The sequence below is a fragment of the Brassica napus genome, chromosome C5 (genome assembly GCF_020379485.1).
Source record: "Brassica napus cultivar Da-Ae chromosome C5, Da-Ae, whole genome shotgun sequence".
NCBI lineage: Eukaryota > Viridiplantae > Streptophyta > Magnoliopsida > Brassicales > Brassicaceae > Brassica > Brassica napus.
In genome coordinates, this window is record NC_063448.1 from 54,813,481 (window position 1) to 54,832,345 (window position 18,865).

At 41.0% G+C, this 18,865-nt stretch overlaps 6 protein-coding genes across 6 annotated transcripts; 5 read left to right on the forward strand and 1 right to left on the reverse strand.

Annotated features, from left to right (window-relative positions):
* The first annotated feature begins 27 nt into the window (after nt 1-27).
* On the forward strand, nt 28-3,291 carry LOC125587359. The gene is made up of 3 exons (XM_048757626.1): nt 28-1,945; nt 2,020-2,987; nt 3,063-3,291. Exons 1-3 carry the CDS (start codon nt 290-292, stop codon nt 3,289-3,291), a joined length of 2,853 nt encoding a protein of 950 aa, XP_048613583.1. The 5' UTR covers nt 28-289.
* A 274-nt stretch (nt 3,292-3,565) lies between these two features.
* Nucleotides 3,566-4,674, reverse strand: LOC106404920 (uncharacterized protein At1g43920, Chloroplastic-like). Its single transcript, XM_048759471.1, has 2 exons — nt 3,963-4,674; nt 3,566-3,853 (listed from the first exon to the last, which is right to left on the reverse strand). Exons 1-2 carry the CDS (start codon nt 4,116-4,118, stop codon nt 3,566-3,568), a joined length of 444 nt encoding a protein of 147 aa, XP_048615428.1. The 5' UTR covers nt 4,119-4,674.
* Nucleotides 4,675-4,889: 215 nt separating this feature from the next.
* Nucleotides 4,890-7,321, forward strand: LOC106453007 (trafficking protein particle complex subunit 6B). Its single transcript, XM_048759470.1, has 4 exons — nt 4,890-5,143; nt 6,435-6,552; nt 6,627-6,849; nt 7,045-7,321. The coding sequence occupies exons 1-4, from the start codon at nt 4,992-4,994 to the stop codon at nt 7,071-7,073; spliced, it is 522 nt and encodes a 173-aa protein (XP_048615427.1). The 5' UTR covers nt 4,890-4,991; the 3' UTR covers nt 7,074-7,321.
* A 159-nt stretch (nt 7,322-7,480) lies between these two features.
* Nucleotides 7,481-10,474, forward strand: LOC106453006 (cytadherence high molecular weight protein 2-like). Its single transcript, XM_013895221.3, has 5 exons — nt 7,481-7,563; nt 7,926-9,537; nt 9,607-9,785; nt 9,855-10,107; nt 10,216-10,474. Exons 2-5 carry the CDS (start codon nt 7,956-7,958, stop codon nt 10,293-10,295), a joined length of 2,094 nt encoding a protein of 697 aa, XP_013750675.2. The 5' UTR covers nt 7,481-7,563; nt 7,926-7,955; the 3' UTR covers nt 10,296-10,474.
* Nucleotides 10,475-12,161: 1,687 nt separating this feature from the next.
* On the forward strand, nt 12,162-13,785 carry LOC106345638 (FRIGIDA-like protein 1). The gene is made up of 4 exons (XM_013784812.3): nt 12,162-12,702; nt 12,782-12,951; nt 13,034-13,286; nt 13,392-13,785. The coding sequence occupies exons 1-4, from the start codon at nt 12,336-12,338 to the stop codon at nt 13,484-13,486; spliced, it is 885 nt and encodes a 294-aa protein (XP_013640266.3). The 5' UTR covers nt 12,162-12,335; the 3' UTR covers nt 13,487-13,785.
* A 183-nt stretch (nt 13,786-13,968) lies between these two features.
* Nucleotides 13,969-18,818, forward strand: LOC106453004. The gene is made up of 3 exons (XM_013895218.3): nt 13,969-14,233; nt 14,559-14,649; nt 14,724-18,818. The coding sequence occupies exon 3, from the start codon at nt 14,774-14,776 to the stop codon at nt 18,536-18,538; it is 3,765 nt and encodes a 1,254-aa protein (XP_013750672.2). The 5' UTR covers nt 13,969-14,233; nt 14,559-14,649; nt 14,724-14,773; the 3' UTR covers nt 18,539-18,818.
* Nucleotides 18,819-18,865: the final 47 nt, after the last annotated feature.

The window sequence follows — 18,865 nt, forward strand, 5'->3', positions numbered from 1 at the left end:
GCCGTTTAGTGAAACTACGTCGTTTCATTCAGTTGTTTTGTTAAACACAAAATCTCAAGACGACGTCGTTTTGCTTAATTAAAATTGTTGTTGCTGCCTGGACTCGAACCCGTGCACTCGTGGTCGTAAGGGGGTATTGCCACTGAGCTAGTGGACTTTTCGGAAGGTTATCACACATGTTTATTTTTATTGATCAAAAGATGTGTTTGATTGCAATCAAACAAAATGAAACCCGTGTTTGAACGTAACCCTAATTTCTCAAATCGATTTGGGGATTTCTCTTGTAGAGATGGTAAAGACGAAGTTCACAAGGAATGGAAAGGAGGTAATGATTTTCGGAGCGATGAGGAATTTCGATTACGGGAGTGACGAAGCGGTTCAAGAGTCGAAGAAGGGTGGAGAACGCGATGCTTCTGTGAGTTTGCCATCGCTGGAGAGATCGAGGATTCGTAAAAGCGTTGAAGGGATATCGATGTTGGCATCTACAGAGGTGTCGAAGGCGTCGAAGACTAGGCGGGGAACTTCATATGGGTCGCCTGCGTCATCTCCGGAGAAGACCACGAGGAGGGGAACTTCATATGGGTCGCCTGCGTCATCTCCGGTGAAGGCCACGAGGCGTGGTTCAACTCTGTCTCCTAGAGTTTCGAAGAAGCAGAAGGTAAATGTGGCTCCTTCTGGTGATGACAGAGAAGAATGGCCAGAGACTGAGATGTTGGCATCAACAGTTGCGAAGAAGACAAGGCGGGGAACTTCATCTGGCGGGTCGCCTGTGTCTCCTAGACAATCGAAGAAGCAGAAGGTAAACTCGGAGAGGAGTCTAGGTGATGATGGTGATGACAGAGAAGAATTTCTCCAGATTGAGGAATTTGGGGATATAGGTGATGATGGTAGGGAAGATGAGAACGGTATTGCTGGCATTGAGGAAGTTGGTTGTACAGATTTGAGTCTTTATTTTGGTGATAAAGCAAAAAATGATGACTGTGAGGTTGATGAAGACGAAGGCGATGATGATGCATGGGATGATGATAAAATCCCTGATCCTCTGTCATCAGATGATGAGAATGAAGAGGAGATGAGACCTGCGCAAGCTTACAGAGAAGACACTGATCCAGAGGAGCTCCTTCAGCTAGGCAAGACATTTTCAGATGCTGAGGACTTCAAACATGCTTGTCTGAGGTATACCCTGAAAACCAGATACAACATCAAGTACTACAGATCCAGTAGCTTGAAGATGGGTGCAAAATGTGCCGCTGAGATGAGAGATGATGAGGCTCCTTGTCCCTGGATGGTCTACTGTTCGTATGATAGGAGGAAACAGAAGTTGATGGTAAAGACATACGTCAATGACCATAAGTGTGAGAGGACAGGGTATTCGAAGATACTTAAGAGGTCAGCAATTGCAAGTCTATTTGCTGAGAGGTTAAGGCTGAATCCTAAGCTCACGGCAAAGGAGATACAATCTGAGATATTGAGGGAGTATAAGATGGAAGTTTTAGAAAACTCATGCATTAAGGCCAAGACGAAGGTGATGAAAGAAAGGAGGAAGACCCATGAGGAGCATTTTGATAAAATCTGGGATTACCAAGCAGAGATATTGAGGAGCAATCCTGGATCAACCATGGAAATTGAGACCATACCAGGAGCCACGGTTGGAACCAAGCAGCGGTTCTACAGACTCTACATGTGTTTCCAAGCACAAAAGGAAGCATGGAAGAAGACTTGTAGGCCTGTTATTGGCTTAGATGGAGCCTTTTTGAAATGGGACATCAAGGGACAGTTGTTGGCTGCGGTTGGAAGAGATGGAGACAATAGGATTGTCCCTATTGCTTGGGCTGTAGTGGAGATAGAGAATGATACAAACTGGGATTGGTTTGTGAAGCGTTTGGCCTTGGATTTGGGATTGGAAAATGGGAACGGCTTTGTTATAATGTCTGACAAACAAAAGGTAAACACTTTGCTTTCATGATACTCAATGAATGTTTGATTCTTGTTTCTGATTTTTTTTTTCTGATCTTGTAGGGATTAGTGAAATCAGTTCATACCCTCCTTCCAGAAGCTGAGCATAGACAGTGTTGTCGCCATATCTACGAGAACTGGAGGAAAGGTGGAAAAGATCTAAGGTTACAGAGGTTCTTCTGGTTCATTGCAAGGAGCTACACTCCTGGTATGTTCAACTACAACATGGACGAGCTTAAGAACTATGATCCTGGCGCACATGCATCTCTGATAAAGACAAAGCCAGAGACTTGGTCTAGAGCTTTCTTCAAGATAGGCTCCTACTGCAATGATAATCTGAACAACTTGTGTGAGTCCTTCAACAAGACCATCAGGGAGCCTAGGAAGAAACCTCTGCTAGACATGTTAGAGGAGATAAGGCGTCAATGTATGACTAGGAACTACAATAGGTCTAAGATGGCTAAGGACAGGAAGACTAGGTTCACCCCGAAGACACATAAAGAGTTAGACAGGGTTGAGAAGAAGTCAAAAGAATGTAGTCTGCGTTGGGCAATTGGGCCAGAGACTGAGGTGGAAGATAGAGACCAGTCATATGTGGTGAATTTGGAGAATGAGACTTGTGCATGTCGAAGCTGGCAAATGAATGGTATTCCATGCATCCATGCTGCTAAGGTCATCCTTGGCGTGGGAAGAAAACTCTCTGAATTTGTTGCTCCTTTCTACACAACCTCTAAGTGGCGTGAAACCTACAGTTTTGGGATCAGACCTGTAAATGGGATGATAGAGTGGCCTCGGACCAATAGATTAGGTGTGATTCCACCACCTAATCGAAATGGCAAGCCTGGTAGGCCTAAAAACCATGATCGAAAGAAGGGAACCAATGAGACAGTGTCTACTACCAAGCTGAGTCGTGCGAACAGGGTAATGACATGCTCTAATTGCAAAGAAGAAGGGCACTACAAGAATACATGTCGGAAGGCTTTTGTTGAGAGCCCACCTAAAAACCAAGAGGCAGACCAAGGAAATATCAGGTTAGGGTCTTAGTTTCTATCTCATTGTTTTTTAGCTCTCGGTAATGTGTCTAACAATTCATTTATATGTTGCAGGGACTACACTTTGGCGAGTCACAAGCTCAATCCTCAGAAGCTCAAACCTCACAAAATCAATCCTCACAAGCTCAAGCATCACCATGGGAAGTTCCTCAATCTTCAGAAGGTCAATCCTCACAAGCTGAAGCATCACAGACAGCATCGTGGGGAAGATGGTTGTTTTAGATGCTTGTGTGTTGTTTATGATGGTCTCTTTCTGAATGCTTTCGTTGTCTGTTGTTTATGATGGTGTCTCTGTCTGAATGCTTTTGGAACAAGAACTACCTTTTTCTTTCTTCTTTTCCTGCTGTTTTAATTTGAAACTCTCAATGAAGATAGTCTTGGTTATTATCTTTGTGTTTTCATCATGTTGTTTATCTTGATGGTCTGTTCAATGGTGCATTTGTCCTTCTATAAACAATCAAGAAGTAAAACATAAACATTACTGAAACATTGTCTTAAAACATAGCCTTACATGAACCATGATTCTTACATAAACATAGCCTTACATAAACAGTCTCTTAGTAGCTATTCATAGACAACCCATCTGCTTTGTCAAACATGATCAACACAAGACATATCACAACGCCTAAACAAACCACCGAAAAACCCACTTTCATGATCACATTCAGCTTCTTAAGTTCATTGCTCGCCTTCCTGACATCTTCTTTCAAGTCTTCCTCCACGGTTTTCATGCTTTCGATCTCCATTTTAATTTTCATAACATCTGATGCAAAGCATTCAACTTTTGGCAATGCATCTTGAACCTCTTCGTAGACAGCTTCATCTACCCATTTATACAAGTGATCCTAGACACAAATCATGAACACAATCTTTATATTCAAACAATTTCTCACTTACTACCTAGCCATTGAATCTTATGTTCTTATCTTAAACACAATCAAATTAAACACTTACATTTTGAAACGTTGGGCATCTAAAGAAAGTTCTTCCTGGATTGACCTTCGTTTTTGATGTGTATATCCCAGTTCTTCGACCACAACCGCATTGCTCCGGGATACCACGAATTCCCATCGTATTCACAGACGAATCCTCACAACCCGAACTCATCATGCGATACTCGAAGAAGGAGAGATGAGAATCGAGATTCTTAAGGACGAGATCGAAGAGAATCGCGAACTGGATTCATGATTTCGCCCATTTAGGGTTTATACCAATCGGAGGAGAAAACCGTCGTCTCTTTTTGATTCATTTAACTCGGATTCAAAGAGAATAAAAGAAACTGTGTTCGTATATCCATTGCAAAGTCCACTAGCTCAGTGGCAAAAACCCCTACCATTAAACCCGAGTACACGAGTTCGAGCCGTAGGAAACACATATTTTTAATAACACAGCTATATAAACGACGTCGTTTGTCTTTAATCAGACAAAGTGATGAAACGACGTCGTATACTTTAACACCCAAAATTAACGTCCGCTTAATTATCAGTTAACTCGGTTAACGGTGTGTTTATCTGGTCAGTCAATCGTAAGTTTCTTAATAAACCCGAAAAGTCAACAAAAGTTCAGGATTTTATTGGCTAGCCCATATGTCCAGGTTTCTTTTGGCAATTCCCGCAAAGTTCAGTGTTTTTTTGGCCGATTTCCCTATAAAAATATCAATTGTGTATTTGATATATCTCAAACTGTCTTTTAAAGTTAGCTAAACTATATTGTGCTAATGAGAAAGACAAAAGTAATGTTATTGTGTTAAGCATAAACCGGATATGAGAAGAAAAAAGTGAACCAAAATACGGTTTATATGTAAACCGAGCGAGAGAGAGTGATTAAAGGTTATCTATGACTCTTTCGAAACTTAAATGACAGATCGTAAATAATAAAAAGTATCAAGGACGTATATGTGAAATTCCTACAAAGTTAATAGATCGGAGAGCCTTCGTGCATCGTGTGCTCGTCGAGAGAGAGACGAAGAGAAGAAAGAGAAAAATGGTGAGAGAAGTGGCGGAGAGCTGTGTAGACACTATGTTGATGGAGATGGTGGCGATGTACAGCGGCCGATTCTACGCTAACAAGCCGGAACTCGCCGCTCGGAGGATCGAGGCCATCGGTTATCAAGTCGGCCACCAGCTCTCCGAGAGGTTTGTGACTTTGATCATCGTCTGATCTCGATATATAATTCATCTTTCCTACTGAGATTATTTGCGTTCGGCTGTTCAAGTATTGGTTCTAGATCTGAGGAAGTTTTACATTGTTAGCGTTGTTGATTCTCTGATTGTGTGATTTATCGTTTCTCGTTTGTAATTGACCATGAATGCGTGAGAAAGGTGATTTGATGGGAAGATCAATTGTTCATTTCATTGGGGAGTATTTGGGGGTTTAGTGAATGTGATAATTTTTTAGGGATTTGAGATCAATTTTGGTACTGAAACGAAGATCTTGCGGTTTTTGTGGAGTTTTGTGACGTATGAGTTATCAGAAAATCAATTAATTTAGAATTTAAACTTGTTCTTGTGTCTATTGTTTTCGTTTATCATCAATGGTTAGCCTCTGAGAATGGCTAATGAATTTGAATCTTAGATCACCTGCCCTGAGGAAACCAAGATTAGTTTCTCACTGCTTTAGTGGCTTAATCAATGGACTGGCCTCTGAGAATCGCTATGAATTTGAATCTTAGATCACCTGCCCTGAGGAAACCAAGATTAGTTTCTCTACTGTTTTAGTGGCTTAATAATCAATGGCTGGCCTCTGAGAATCACTATGAATTTGAATCTTGGATCACGTGCCCTGAGGAAACTCAGTTTAGTTTCTCTACTGTTTTAGTGGCTTAATCAATGGCTGGCCTCTGAGAATCGCTAATGAATTTGAATCTTAGATCACCTGCCCTGAGGAAACCAAGATTAGTTTCTCACTGCTTTAGTGGCTTAATCAATTGTCTGGCCTCTGAGAATCGCTATGAATTTGAATCTTAGATCACCTGCCCTGAGGAAACCAAGATTAGTTTCTCACTGTTTTAGTGGCTTAATAATCAATTGCTGACCTCTGAGAATCACTATGAATTTGAATCTTAGATCACCTGCCCTGAGGAAACCAAGATTAGTTTCTCACTGTTTTAGTGGCTTAATAATCAATGGCTGGCCTCTGAGAATCACTATGAATTTGAATCTTAGATCACCTGCCCTGAGGAAACCAAGATTAGTTTCTCACTGTTTTAGTGGCTTAATAATCAATGGCTGGCCTCTGAGAATCACTATGAATTTGAATTTCAGCTCACCTGCCCTGAGGAAACTCAGTTTAGTTTCTCACTGTTTTTAGTGGCTTGATCATTCTTTTTATCTTTGCAGTTTTTTACCTTAGGAAAGTTTCATTTACTGTCTCAGTATTGTGAAATAGTAGATAGTGCATGATTGTGTGCATTTTTCTTGTCACTAGGTACACTATGGAAAGACCAAGGTTCAGCGACCATCTAGAGGCAATCAAGTTTATCTGTAAAGACTTCTGGTCTGAGGTCTTCAAGAAGCAGATTGATAATCTCAAGACTAATCACCGGGTATGATTTCCTCCAAAAAAAGAAGGAGAAGCTCTTCTTTTGTGTGTGTGTTTTCTGACAAATGTTTTCTTCAGGGTACTTTTGTATTGCAAGACAACAAGTTCAGATGGCTATCTCGTGTCTCGATCGACCCTTCGTCTGAGAAGGAAACCGAAGATCCGTCTACTCCAGGGGAAAGCAAAGCGGCACAAGCGGTGAGCATGTACCTGTATTTCCCATGTGGAATCATAAGAGGTGTCCTCTCCAACTTGGGGATACCTTGTGCTGTCTCTGCTGACATATCCAGCCTTCCCACTTGTGAGTTCACACACCCTTCCTTTATCCTTTTTCTTTTTTTTTTTGTGTGCACCAAAAAAAAATTTGGAGAAATATAGAAAGTTGTTGAACTGTTTCTTAGTTTAGTACCAAAACTATCTGAAACTCTGGCACTTGTTAAACAAATAGAGTTTTGGTCACGTTAAGTGGCTCATTATGATCTTATGTCCCTCACAGGCTCTTTCGTGATTCGGGTCAAGGCTTGATACTGGCATTAGCTTTGAGTCCTCCTCCTCGATTTAAATCTCCAGCTCGGCTTTATGGTTTTCAAGAAAGATAGATTCTTTGTGCCCTTACGCAGACTTCTTAAGCTGCGACTTCTGTCAAAACACAACTTTTGAATTCTCCAAAACTTGCTGTAAAACATTATTTTGGATGCCTTAATGGGCCTATCTCTCCCTCAAAAAGCCTGTTATGTAACCCGTTCTTTAGTATTAAACATATATCGTATCTATATCGAGCCAGACCAGAGATGGTTTATTGGAATGGTTTACAAAAATTGATCGGAATCAAACCGAACATCAATCTGAACTAATCCGGTTTAAGAATAAACCGGAGAGACGACCGTCCCTGACTCTATAGCCTTAACGTTCTTTTTTTCCTCTTTGACTGACCAAATCTCCCTCCATTTATTATCCTCTTTGTCTTCCTCCTCCTCCTCCTCCTAGAAGAAACTCTGCAAGTCCAAGCACAAAGGTGAACACTTTAATTCATGTATTTTCTCTATTCAACCTCTCTCCTTGCCTCACCCTTTCTCTCTGCATTGTTTTTTCTTTCCCCCATTTTGATCCAAATTAGGGTTTGTCGATTTGTCTTCCTGTGACTTGGTTTTAGTTATCTTTCACTTATAGCTATCTCAAAAATCAAGAATCACTTTCAAGTTCGACATTTGTGGTTGAGATTGAAACCATGTGTGCATTTTTGGAGTTTTTTTTACTTTTTTTTTTTTTTTTTTCGCTTATTACCGAAGTTTCTAAATTTGCGGTTGAGATTGACTTCATGTGTGTTCAGTGTTCCTGCTATCAAAATCTCATCTTGTTTGAAAAAATGTTTTGCAGATTTGTAAGGCTTGAAGTTTGTTTTCATCAATGGATAAAGCAGCAAGTCATGAAGAACTAATTACGGAGAAGCTCGACAAGTCACTTAGAGGTGGTGCCTCTGAGATGCTGTTCTCCATTACTCAACTGAGAGGTATACAGAAGCATAGCAAGATGGTTGAAGCCAACCTCAAGAGTAGATCCAAAGCGCTAGAGTTAAAGGAGAAGGAGCTCCAGACTCTGAGCTCTGACCTTGAACAAAAGGTTGAGACTTTCGAGAAGGAGAAGACTGAAGCTGGTGATATGAAGAAGCTGGTGGGAGAGTGTGCGGAAGAGCTGAGGTTGAAGAGAAACGAGCTGACTGAGATTGGGAGGCTTTGCAGCGAGACGAGTAAAAAGAAGTGCGAGTTGGCGGTGACTTTTGAGAAGGTTAAGGAATGTGAGAAGCGGTTTAAGATGAAGTCGTTGGAGTTAGCTTCTAAAGAGAAGGACTTGCGGGGTGTGAGAGAGTCTATTGAGGTTTCTGATTCTGAGCTTGAGGTGAAACAGAAGATGGTGCAGTCATTGCACGATGAGATTGACTCCAAGTCCAAAGAGTCAAGGGAGATCAAAAGAGTGATTGAGCAACAAACCAGTGAGCTTGTCGTCATGCAAAAGCAGCTTGATTCTATCAGAAGCTCTTGTGAGATGGAAGAAAGAGATAAAGAAAAGGAGCTGGATCTGCTTAAGAATCAGATAGAGTCAGAGGAGAAGAAACTCCTTCAGCTCAAGAGAGAAAAGGAAGTGGTGACAGGTATAAAGAAGAAAGATTTGGAGCTGACTCTTTCCAAGATTGAAGAATCCAGCCAGCAGCTTGCGGATGTGAATCACCAACTTGAGTCTCAGCGGAGACAGCTCGAGATGCAGTCAGTTGAGCAAGTTTCTAAACGAATGGAGTTTGAAAGTCTTCGAGAATCAAGCAAGCGCTTGGTCTGTGACCTTGAGGTGAAAGAAAAGAGGTTACAAGAATTAAACAATCTGATAAAGATCTCTGGCGAACAGCTTAACTTGAAATCCAAAGAGCTGGGGGAGATTGAAAGGGAGCTCAAGCTCAAGAGACGCTTGAGACAGATGAGCACTGTGCTTGTTACGCGTGAGAAGCGACCTGTCAGTGACAGCAGTCAGCAGAATGCAGAAGAAGACACTGAACCGATAGATACTCTCATGCCTGATGGAATCTCAGCTTCTCTTACACGCCATGAAGTCTCCGGCGTACTTAGAGCTACACCAAATCCAGCAGGATTTGTTCTGGAACAAGTGCAGGATGGAATTAGACAAGGGTCAACTTTTCAAGACACGTTCTTGGAGACCTTGGTTCTTATTTTTGAGGAGCTAGTCAAAATTCAAGGACCGGACGAGTCTCAGCTGCTGCAGCTCCAAGCTACAGAAGTGGCAACTCTATGGAAAGAGAGGATAACCATCGAAGCTCCAAAGTCAACTCTCGAGGCTTTGGCCTTTCTTCTGTTCATCATTGCATATGGATTGAAGACATTGATCAATGAAGAGGAAACTGCTTTCCTTGTCTCATCTATTGCTCACTACGGACAGGCTCCAAGACTCTTTGGATATCTGAGTCTCAACCCTAAGATCCGAGGTTAGTTTTGTAGCCGTGAGATAAAGACTTAAAATAATGAAGTGAGGCTAACTCTTTTATCTTTTGCAGAGTTTGTTGAAGAGCTCATCAAGAAAAGCTTGTATATTCCTGCAGTTAGGCTTATCTGTTTGTTTAATCTTGATAAAGAGGATAAAGAGGTACCCTTCTCACCTTCAGAGCTCTTGAAGAAAGAGATCACCACTTTCAGACGTTCTGCCCTGGAAAATAGATCCACTGAATCCTCACAGGTTGTTCACTCACCTGATCTTGTAATTGATTAGTCAAAATAGTTAATCTATGTTTGTTTCTTCCTTTAGGCGAAAGAGAGAGATGGTGGAAGACTGAGAGCTATACTTGAACTTGTGGCGGATTACAAGCTTAAAATAGATCTCCCAGGTGACCTCATCGCCAAGCTCATGGTTGAAGGAGAAAGGTCAGCCCCTGTAGCTCATTGCTCTGTCATACATGTCGCCTCCTCATCAAATCCACGAGCTGGGTTGAAGAAGAAACAGTTGGGACAGACAAAAACTGTGCTGGTAAAACATACTGGTGTAAAGCAGGAGAATCTTGGTAAGCGTTCTTATCTTATCTCTTTGTCCTTTATATTTTGATAAAAAGACAAAACTTTCTGGTTCTGTTTTTTAGGTTATGTAATGGTGTTTGTTATTGGAGTTTCAGGTACAACTTTGCCAGCTGATGTTAAGTCCATCAAACTCCGAGCATCCTCCAGTCGCACGTATCAGAGGAGAGGGAACTGAAGAAAAGGACAACACTTATCAGGAGGAGGGATTGCTAATTAAGTGTTAAAATAACCGTAGTTGTATGACTTGTGTCTTGAGGTTAAAAAATATGTTATTAGCAACTTGTAAGTCCTAATGTTATGGTCTGTAATAAGGCTAACTAGTAGAAACTAAACAGAGAGTGTGACTCTTTTGTATATTGGTAGGTCTTTTGGCTCTGGTTAAGTCAGTATCTCAGTTGCTATCTATATCCTTTTTGTAAAGTCTTTTTTCCACTTTTTATACAGTCACAGAATCACACAATTGGGGAAAGATTGAAAAGATATTTTAAATCTGGCATTTGTTGAATGACTTGAGTTTGGTCACGTTAAGTTGGTCACTATAACTCTGCTGCGTTTTGGTGACTATCCTTCTTATATCCATCACAGGCTTGATTCTGCATTAGCATGACAGCCCTCACTTTCAGATTCCAGCTCGGCTTTGTGGTTTCAAGGAAGATAGATTCTTTAAGTCCTAAGAGATTTAACTAAAAAAAGTCCTTCTTAGACTTCTGTTGCTGCCACTTTTGCCAAATCTTACAACTTTGAATTCCAACTTGCTGTAAAACATTATTTGAATTCCGACTTTGGTATAGTTTTTGTTTTTGTCGAACATCTTTTTTGGTTGAAGTAGTGCTGGCATTCGGGTTTTCAGTTTTCAGTTTAGTTCAGGTTATTATGTTTTTGGGTTAGCCGTTTGAGATGAAGTCAAAGGAGCTGGATCTGCTTAAGAATCAGATAGAGTCAGAGGAAAAGAAACTCTCTCAGCTTAAGAGAGAGATGGAAGAGGTGGCAGATTTAAGGAAGAAAGATTTGGAGCTGAATCTTTCCAAGATTGAAGAATCTGGCCAGCAGCTTGCCGATGTGAATGAGCAACTCGACCTGAAGTCCAAAGAGTTGGAGGAGATTGAAAGAGAGCTTAAGTTGAAGAGATACTTGAGAGAAATGAACACTGTGTTTGTTAAGCGTGAGAAGCAGCCAATCAGTGACAGCAGGCAACAAAATGCAGAAGAAGAAACTGAACCGATAGATACTTTCACGCTTCATGGAATCTCAGCTTCTCTTCTGCGCCATGAAATCTCCAGCCTTCTTAGAGATACACCTAATCCAGCAGAATTTGTTCTGGAACAAGTGCAGGATGGAATTAGACAAGGATCAAGTTTTCAGGACACGTTCTTGGAGACTTTGGGTGGTATTGAATTCAAGAATTTGAAAGAATTCACATGTAATAATTTTTGCAGTATTTTAAATGATTTTATGAGATTTTAATGCAATTGTCTAATTCTTATGTTTACCTTTTGCCATAGAATTTAAGTGAATGTAAATTAATTTGATGGAATTCAAATGGTATTACTAACGCTATGAATGATAACGAAAAAATACACAATTAGTAGTTAATTCTTAGATATTTTTTTACCAAAATAAAACACTTGGGAAAATTTTACTTTTTGTAGATAGATTTTTTTTACTAAAGGAATCTTTTTGGGTGAACTAGCCATGGGCATTCGGGTTGAGTGAAACTGATGACATTTTATTTTATATCAAAGTGTTAAAACTTGTTTTTTCGGATATTCGGGTACCGTTTGGTTCTCGGTTCGGTTCCGTTTCCGATTCGGTTATTCAGATATAGAAATATAGAAACCATTCAGGTATTTGAGGCGGTCCGGTTTTGGTTTCGAATAATTTGGTTTGGTTCTAGTTCAGTTTTTCGGTTCCGGTTTTGGAAGAGGAGAGACATGGAATTGGGCTGGTGTAGGTGATATGTCTTCTAAAGACGTAGTGGGTTACCGTTGGGTCAAGTTGGTTCTAAAAATAACAAATCCCTTCATAAAAGCAAAGAAATGATCCTTTGCATTTTACATTACATTTTCCATTAAATTCCTTTCAAATAACATTCCTATTAAATCTAGCAAATATTGAATAACACTAGAATTTAAATGAATTGGTAAAATACGCAATTGAATAACACAAAAATTTAAAAAAATTGATAAAATACACAATTGAATAACACTAGAATTTAATGGAAACCATAATTCCTTCAAATTCTATCAAATTTCTAAATCCAATACCCCTACCTTTGGTTCTTATTTTTGAGGAGCTAGCCAAAGTTCAACAATTGGATGAGGTAGCCAAAACTCAAGGACCAGACAAGTCTCAGCTGCTGCAGCTCCAAGCCGCAGAAGTGGCAGCTCTATGGAAAGAGAAGATAGCTATCAAAGCGCCAAGATCATCTCTCGAGGCCTTGGCCTTTCTTATGTCCATCATGGCATTTGGATTAAAGACATTGATCAACGAAGAAGAAGCTGCTTTACTTGCTTGGTCTATTGCTCAATACGAACAGGCACCTATGCTCTTTGAGTATTTGAGTATCAGCCTTACAATCCGAGGTTAGTTTTCTTAAGATATAAAGAGTTAAAAGATAGAATAATGAAGTGAGATTTAACTATTTTTTAATCTTTATTGCAGAGGTTGTTGAAGAGCTTATAAAGAAAAGCGAATATATTTCTGCAGTCAGGCTTATCTGTTTGTTTAAGCTTGATAAAGAGGTTTCATTCTCACCTTCAGAGCTCTTAAAGAAAGAGATCATCAGTTTCAGAGGTTCTGCTCTTGAAAACAGATCCAATGAATCCTCACAGGTTTTAACACTTTTGTTCAGTTACCTGATCTTGTGATTGATTATTAGTCACTTGTTGAATCTATGTTTGATTCTTCCTTTAGGCTAAAGAGAAAGATGATGGAAGGTTGAGAGCTATACTTGAACTCGTGGCGGATTATCAGATTGGAATAGATCTTCCAGGGGACCTCATAGCCAAGCTCATGGTTCAAGGAGAAAGATCAGCCCCTGTAGTTCGTTTCTCTGTCGAGCATGACACCTCCTCATCAACGTCACAAGCTGAGCTGAAGAAGAAACAGTTGGGAGGGACAGAAACGGTGCTTGTGAGACATACTGGTGTGGATGAAGAGAATCTTGGTAAGCTTACTTATCTATCTCTTTCCCCCTTCTTTATTTTGATAAAAGACAAACTTTCTGGTTCTATTTATAGGTTATGTAATGGTTTTGTTATTGGAGTTTCAGGTACAACTTTGCCAGCTGATGTTAATCCCAGCAATGAAACATCTAACGGCAATCATCCTCCTCTCATCCACACATATCACAGGAGAAGGAACTGAAGAGAAGGTTACACTCAAGCTAATTAAGTTATAAAATAACCGTAGTTATATGACTTGTATGTTGTAAGTCCTAAGGATATGGTCTGTAAGGCTAACTAGTAGGGAAACTAAACAGAGAGGGTGAATCTCTTGTGTTGGTTGGTTAGATTGCGTCTCAGTTGTTATCTCTGGCTCGAACCTTTGATTGTATCATCATATTAATCGTCTTTTGTTATGGTAAACGTGAGCTTTTAGGACTAAACCATTTGTAAGAAAAAACCTATTCAAATATTTTAATGTTCTAAAATTCGTGGGCAATATTTATAGTATAAAAGAAAAATATTATTTTCTTTACTTAATAATGGCCGACAAATTTAAATTCATTTTCACAACGGGATAATAATCTTATGAATGTGTGAAACACAGTTTAGGGGTACATATTTGGATAATAAACAATTTTTCATTAGTTGATGACAATTCTTTTATTTGGTAACACCATTGATGACAAATTTAATTGTCATTTTTGGCCAAATATCCTCTGTCAGGAGGACTCTAGGGTTTTACCTTGGAGAAATTAGAATAAAATAAAATAATTTTTCCCTCCTTTTATTTTTCTTTTCATTTCCCTCTCCGTTCATCATTTTTTTTTGGCCTCGACGCCCTTTCGAATTTAGGGTTGTGAATAATTATTTGATTCATTATCCGTTTCCTTTCGAGTTAAAATTTCGTATCGTCTTCTCCACCACTCGGAGCTTCTTCTACTTCTAGGTATGTCGACGGATTCTTTCTCCCCCCGTTACTCGCCTCGTTTTGATCGCAACTCACACATGCATCTGATCCCATGCCGTCGATTCGCTTAAATTTCGTAGCTAGCGTCTCTGTAGATCCATTGTTTTTCCTATCGCACGAGTTTAATCGCTGTTTCCTGGGGTAGACCAAATCGTCCGTACGAAATTGATTTCGTTTCTCCTTTAGTGTCTCGAGTGTTCGTAGCTATTCGATCAATTGCATTTCCATCTAAGTATTAGGTTTGATTTCGATCGTTTTTGCTTTTTCAAATGGGACTTGGTTTGATGAATCTCACATCTTGCAGGCTTAAATCCTCTCAGTCCACCACGCTCTCAACCCTCATTTGAATCGTATGAAGGATGTGTGCATTGTTCACAGTTCTTGTCTCTGAAGTGGTAAGCACTGAGTAACGTTTCGTTTATCTGATTAGGAACCGATAGGTTTATAAACAATGTATTTGTCTACGCAGGGACTCTAGAGTTTTTGAGAGGTTTTGATTTTAAGAGGTTTGTTGCTGCAATGGACTGCAACAAAGAAGAGGCTACAAGGGCGATAAATTTAGCAGAGGCAAAGATGAAGGGTGGTGATTTCGTTGGAGCTCATAAACTGATCATGAAGGCTCGGAGACTCTTCCCCGAGCTGGAAAACATACAGAAGCTGTTAGCCGTGTGTGATGTGCATTCCTCTGCTGATAAGAAAATTAAAGGGCTTGACGATTGGTATGGTATCCTTCAGGTCCAGCCTTCTGCTGATTCCGACACTATTAAGAAGCAGTATAGAAAGCTTTGTCTGCTTCTCCATCCGGATAAGAACAAGTTCCCTGGTGCGGAAGCTGCTTTCAAGTTGGTTGGGGAAGCAAACAGATGGCTCTCTGATCAGAGCAAACGTTCTCAGTATGATGTCAGATACAGATCCCATTCGCTGTTTGCTAGCAAGGAGTCGAATGCAAATGCAAACTCTCTTCGCAACTCTTCATCTGCGAATGCTGCTGCGGTGAATATTGCGAGTGGGTTAACGTTTTGGACGTGTTGCAGAAGCTGTGGGCACAGGTATAAATACTTGAAAGTGTATATGAACCAACTTATGCACTGTTCCTCTTGCCAGAAATCTTACACTGCCTGCAACATCGGGTCTGATGGAGTGTCATTTAGTGGTTCAACCGCTGGTGTAAAACAGTTTCAAGATCAAGGGATATCTAGGCAGCATCCTTCTACAGGAGCAGAATCAGGAAGTTCAGCAGCTGAGATGGATCAGAATGGGACAGTCGGAGGGAAACTCAACAAGAGGAATCGGAAAAAACAGAAAAGAGGGTCTAAACCTGAGAGTGAAGCTGAAGGAGGAAGACCCCAGAAAGGTGAGACAGTTACCAATAATTCTGTGGAAGTACCTAAACCTGATGTTTTGAAGCGGCAGCCTGAAGTAAAAGAACCTGAGACTAGTGCAGCAGCTGAGATGAATAAGAATGGGACAGTCGGAAAGAAACCTAACAAGAGGAGTCAGAAGAAACAGAAAAGAGAGGCTGGTGACAAGAAACCCAAGAAAGATGAGGGTTGTACAGAGAGTGAAGCTGAAGGAGGAAGACCCCATAAAGGTGAAACAGTTACCAATAATTCTGTGGAAGTAGCTAAACCTGATGCATTGAAGCCGCAGCCTGAAGTAAAAGAACCTGAGACTAGTGCAGCAGCTGAGATGGATAAGAATGGGACAGTCGGAGGGAAACTCAACAAGAGGGAGCAGGAAACTCAGAGCCAAGGTGCTGGTGACAGGATGCCCGAGAAAGATGAGGGTTGTACAGAGAAAGACCTTGAAGGAGCAGGACCCCAGAAAGGTGCTGAAATACCTAAACCTGATATACTGAAGCCCCAGCCTGAAGAAAAAGAACCGCAGGCTAGTGCAGGGAAGTCAGTGCCTGATTTATCAGCTCAAAAGACGAATCAGACAGCCAGAAAGAAGAGAAAAGCTGTTGAGGAATCCTCTATGAGTTTTGAAGTTGATGGCTCTGATGCAGCTGTCAATGAAACACACACGGATGAATCTAATAAGAGGAAGTTCTCAAGGAAGAAGCCGCAGGTTTCTTATGCAGAGAAGAGAGGCAATGGTGATTCTGTAATCCCTCCGACAAAAAAGATGAAATCAGGTTGTGAAGTTGAGTCTGATGTTAATACGAAGCAAACGGATGAGAATAATACGTCACCGGAACTTGCTGATAAAGGAAAAGCCAAGGAAAGTGAAGATTCTGGAAAGAAAAACATCTTGTCAGCCAAAAACAAAGAGATTGAAAGCTGTGATCGTAATGGAGAAGACGAAGCTTTGTCGAGCAAGATGGGTGAAGTTGAAAACGGACACAGAGCTAGTGAAAATGGCAATACGCTGGATATACCTGATCCAGAATTTAATGTGTTTGAAGATGAACGGAAACCAGAAAATTTTGCTGTCAATCAAGTGTGGTCTACCTGTGATTCTAGAGATGGTATGCCACGGAGATATGCTCGAGTAAGGAAAGTGCTGTCTTCCGATTTCAAGCTGCGAGTTACCTACCTAAAGCCTGTTCAGGAAAATAATGATGAAAGCATTCCAGTTACATGGGGAAAGTTCAATAATGGAGAAACAAAGGATGTCGAGAACCGCTCAATTTTTTCAGGTCAGATGCTTCACTCGGTCTGCAACAGGGTTGTTTCCATATACCCAAGGAAAGGAGAAATTTGGGCTATGTTCAGTGACTGGGATGAGGAATCGAGCACTCTAGAAAACCATGAATTGCCGTATAAGTATGACTTCGTGGAAATTGTGAACGATTTTAAGGAAGAGGCTGGTATTGGAGCGGCTTATTTGGGAAAAGTTAAAGGGTTTGTTTCCCTTTTTCAGCGGGAGGCGAAGAATACAGTGTGTCAGGTTCAGTTTGCTCCAGAACGGATGCTTAGATTTTCTCACAAAGTTCCAGCCGTCAAAATGACTGGAATGGAGAAAGAAGGTGTTCCAGCTGGCTCATATGAACTGGACCCGACTGCACTGCCAAAAGATATATTTCAGGCTGAAGCGGTTAATGTGGAGATGGATAGTGAGACAATGAAAGGAAAAGCTGATAGCCCTGATCCTGAAGCTCCGGAGACTGAAGTGAATGCCAAGCCTGTTCCAGAGATCGTTCCATCTCCTCCAAGGAAACGTCAAAAATCTGACGATGATGGCGGATGCAGTAACCGTGATAAGGTTTGTTCAACATCTGTGTCAATTGGGAAAGGGGAAGCCACCAAAGCCAATGATTCTTCTTCTAGTCAAGTTAGTAAAAAGAGCACACCGAACGGGTCTAGAAAGAATGGGGAGGCGTCTGATGCCTTCAAGCTGCGTAAATCTCCTCGTCTTCAAACAAATGCAAGCCAACAAATAGAGGAGACGAAGAGTGCTAAACAAGGCGATAAGATGAAAACCCCAAAGACAACTGATAAGGGTCTCGTGACTGTTTCTTTGGGAATAAACAAATCGTCCAAAGGCATACAGCAACAGGTAGAAAGTCAGGTAGGAGAAGGCTCGAAGAAAAGAGGACGCAATGGTGAATCCAAACAGAATGATTTGCGAGCTCAGTTGGATGGTTCTACTAATAAGTCCCTTGAGACAACTCCTGTGTCATCAAGTTGCAAAACGCCGCAAAGAAATGCCTTCGACTTCAATAACGAGAGATCTGTGGACAAATTCCGACGTGATCAGATATGGGCTATTTATAGCGATGACAAGGGAATGCCCACAGAGTATGTGAAGGTCAAGAAAGTGGAAACCAAGCCTGAGGTTGTGTTACATGTAGCCCATATGGAGCTGTGTCCGCCATCGACCGAACCCGTAACCCGCTCTGTGTCATGTGGCGAGTTCAAAATGGAAACTGGGAAACCCAAAACCCTTCCTCTAACGAGCTTCTCACATCGGGTCAAACCTTTTGACGGTAAGCAGAAGATAGTCAGAGTATACCCAAGGAAAGGTGACATCTGGGCTCTCCGTAAGAGCTGTGATAGCACCAAAGCAGAGCATGATATTGTAGAAGTGGTGGAAGGTTACTGTGAAGGGAAGAGCATAAAGGCGATGGCTTTGACTGCTAAAGGCTTCAGTTCTATATACACAAGGAAGCATGGGTCACATGTGAGTTCGTTAGTGGTTCCAAAGGCGGAAATGAGTAGGTTTTCTCATCAGATTCCGGCGGTGAAACAGGAGAAGAGAGCAACACGGGTAGCTGAAGGAGGATACTGGGAGCTTGACCCTGCAGCCATTCCACCTCCCACCACCATAGTCATAGACTGACCCCAGTTCCTCCAGTAGGCGTTCGGTTTCTTATATCAAATACTATGTGTAGGTAAGTATTATTCTCAGTAAGTGAAGCTTAAAGTTTGGTGATTGTGGAGAAGAGTATCAGATTATATAGTACTTACTGCCTTTTGTTGGGGATAGCTTATGAGTTGTTATTATTGTCTTATCTGTTTCTCTGTTAGTATTGTCTCATCTCTTTTTCTGTGCAGCAGATAATCTTTCAGTTTAGCAGAATCGACTGTTAACGGTTTGTAGCTTATGATTAACTTTCATATATCTGCTCCATATTCTTTCTATTTAACGGTTTCAAACGCTCAAAGC

Bases quoted from the DNA above. Each gene is read 5' to 3' on its own strand.
- LOC125587359 (XM_048757626.1), top strand. From the start codon at position 290: ATGGTAAAGACGAAGTTCACAAGGAATGGAAAGGAGGTAATGATTTTC. The intron at 1,946-2,019 runs GTAAACACTTTG...CTGATCTTGTAG, and splicing joins TAATGTCTGACAAACAAAAG to GGATTAGTGAAATCAGTTCA. The intron at 2,988-3,062 runs GTTAGGGTCTTA...TATATGTTGCAG, and splicing joins GCAGACCAAGGAAATATCAG to GGACTACACTTTGGCGAGTC.
- LOC106404920 (XM_048759471.1), bottom strand. From the start codon at position 4,118: ATGATGAGTTCGGGTTGTGAGGATTCGTCTGTGAATACGATGGGAATT. The intron at 3,854-3,962 runs GTAAGTGTTTAA...ATTTGTGTCTAG, and splicing joins GATGCCCAACGTTTCAAAAT to GATCACTTGTATAAATGGGT.
- LOC106453007 (XM_048759470.1), top strand. From the start codon at position 4,992: ATGGTGAGAGAAGTGGCGGAGAGCTGTGTAGACACTATGTTGATGGAG. The intron at 5,144-6,434 runs GTTTGTGACTTT...TCTTGTCACTAG, and splicing joins GGCCACCAGCTCTCCGAGAG to GTACACTATGGAAAGACCAA. The intron at 6,553-6,626 runs GTATGATTTCCT...TGTTTTCTTCAG, and splicing joins ATCTCAAGACTAATCACCGG to GGTACTTTTGTATTGCAAGA.
- LOC106453006 (XM_013895221.3), top strand. From the start codon at position 7,956: ATGGATAAAGCAGCAAGTCATGAAGAACTAATTACGGAGAAGCTCGAC. The intron at 9,786-9,854 runs GTTGTTCACTCA...TTCTTCCTTTAG, and splicing joins GATCCACTGAATCCTCACAG to GCGAAAGAGAGAGATGGTGG. The intron at 10,108-10,215 runs GTAAGCGTTCTT...TTGGAGTTTCAG, and splicing joins TGTAAAGCAGGAGAATCTTG to GTACAACTTTGCCAGCTGAT.
- LOC106345638 (XM_013784812.3), top strand. From the start codon at position 12,336: ATGGAAACCATAATTCCTTCAAATTCTATCAAATTTCTAAATCCAATA. The intron at 12,703-12,781 runs GTTAGTTTTCTT...TCTTTATTGCAG, and splicing joins TATCAGCCTTACAATCCGAG to AGGTTGTTGAAGAGCTTATA. The intron at 12,952-13,033 runs GTTTTAACACTT...TTCTTCCTTTAG, and splicing joins GATCCAATGAATCCTCACAG to GCTAAAGAGAAAGATGATGG.
- LOC106453004 (XM_013895218.3), top strand. From the start codon at position 14,774: ATGGACTGCAACAAAGAAGAGGCTACAAGGGCGATAAATTTAGCAGAG.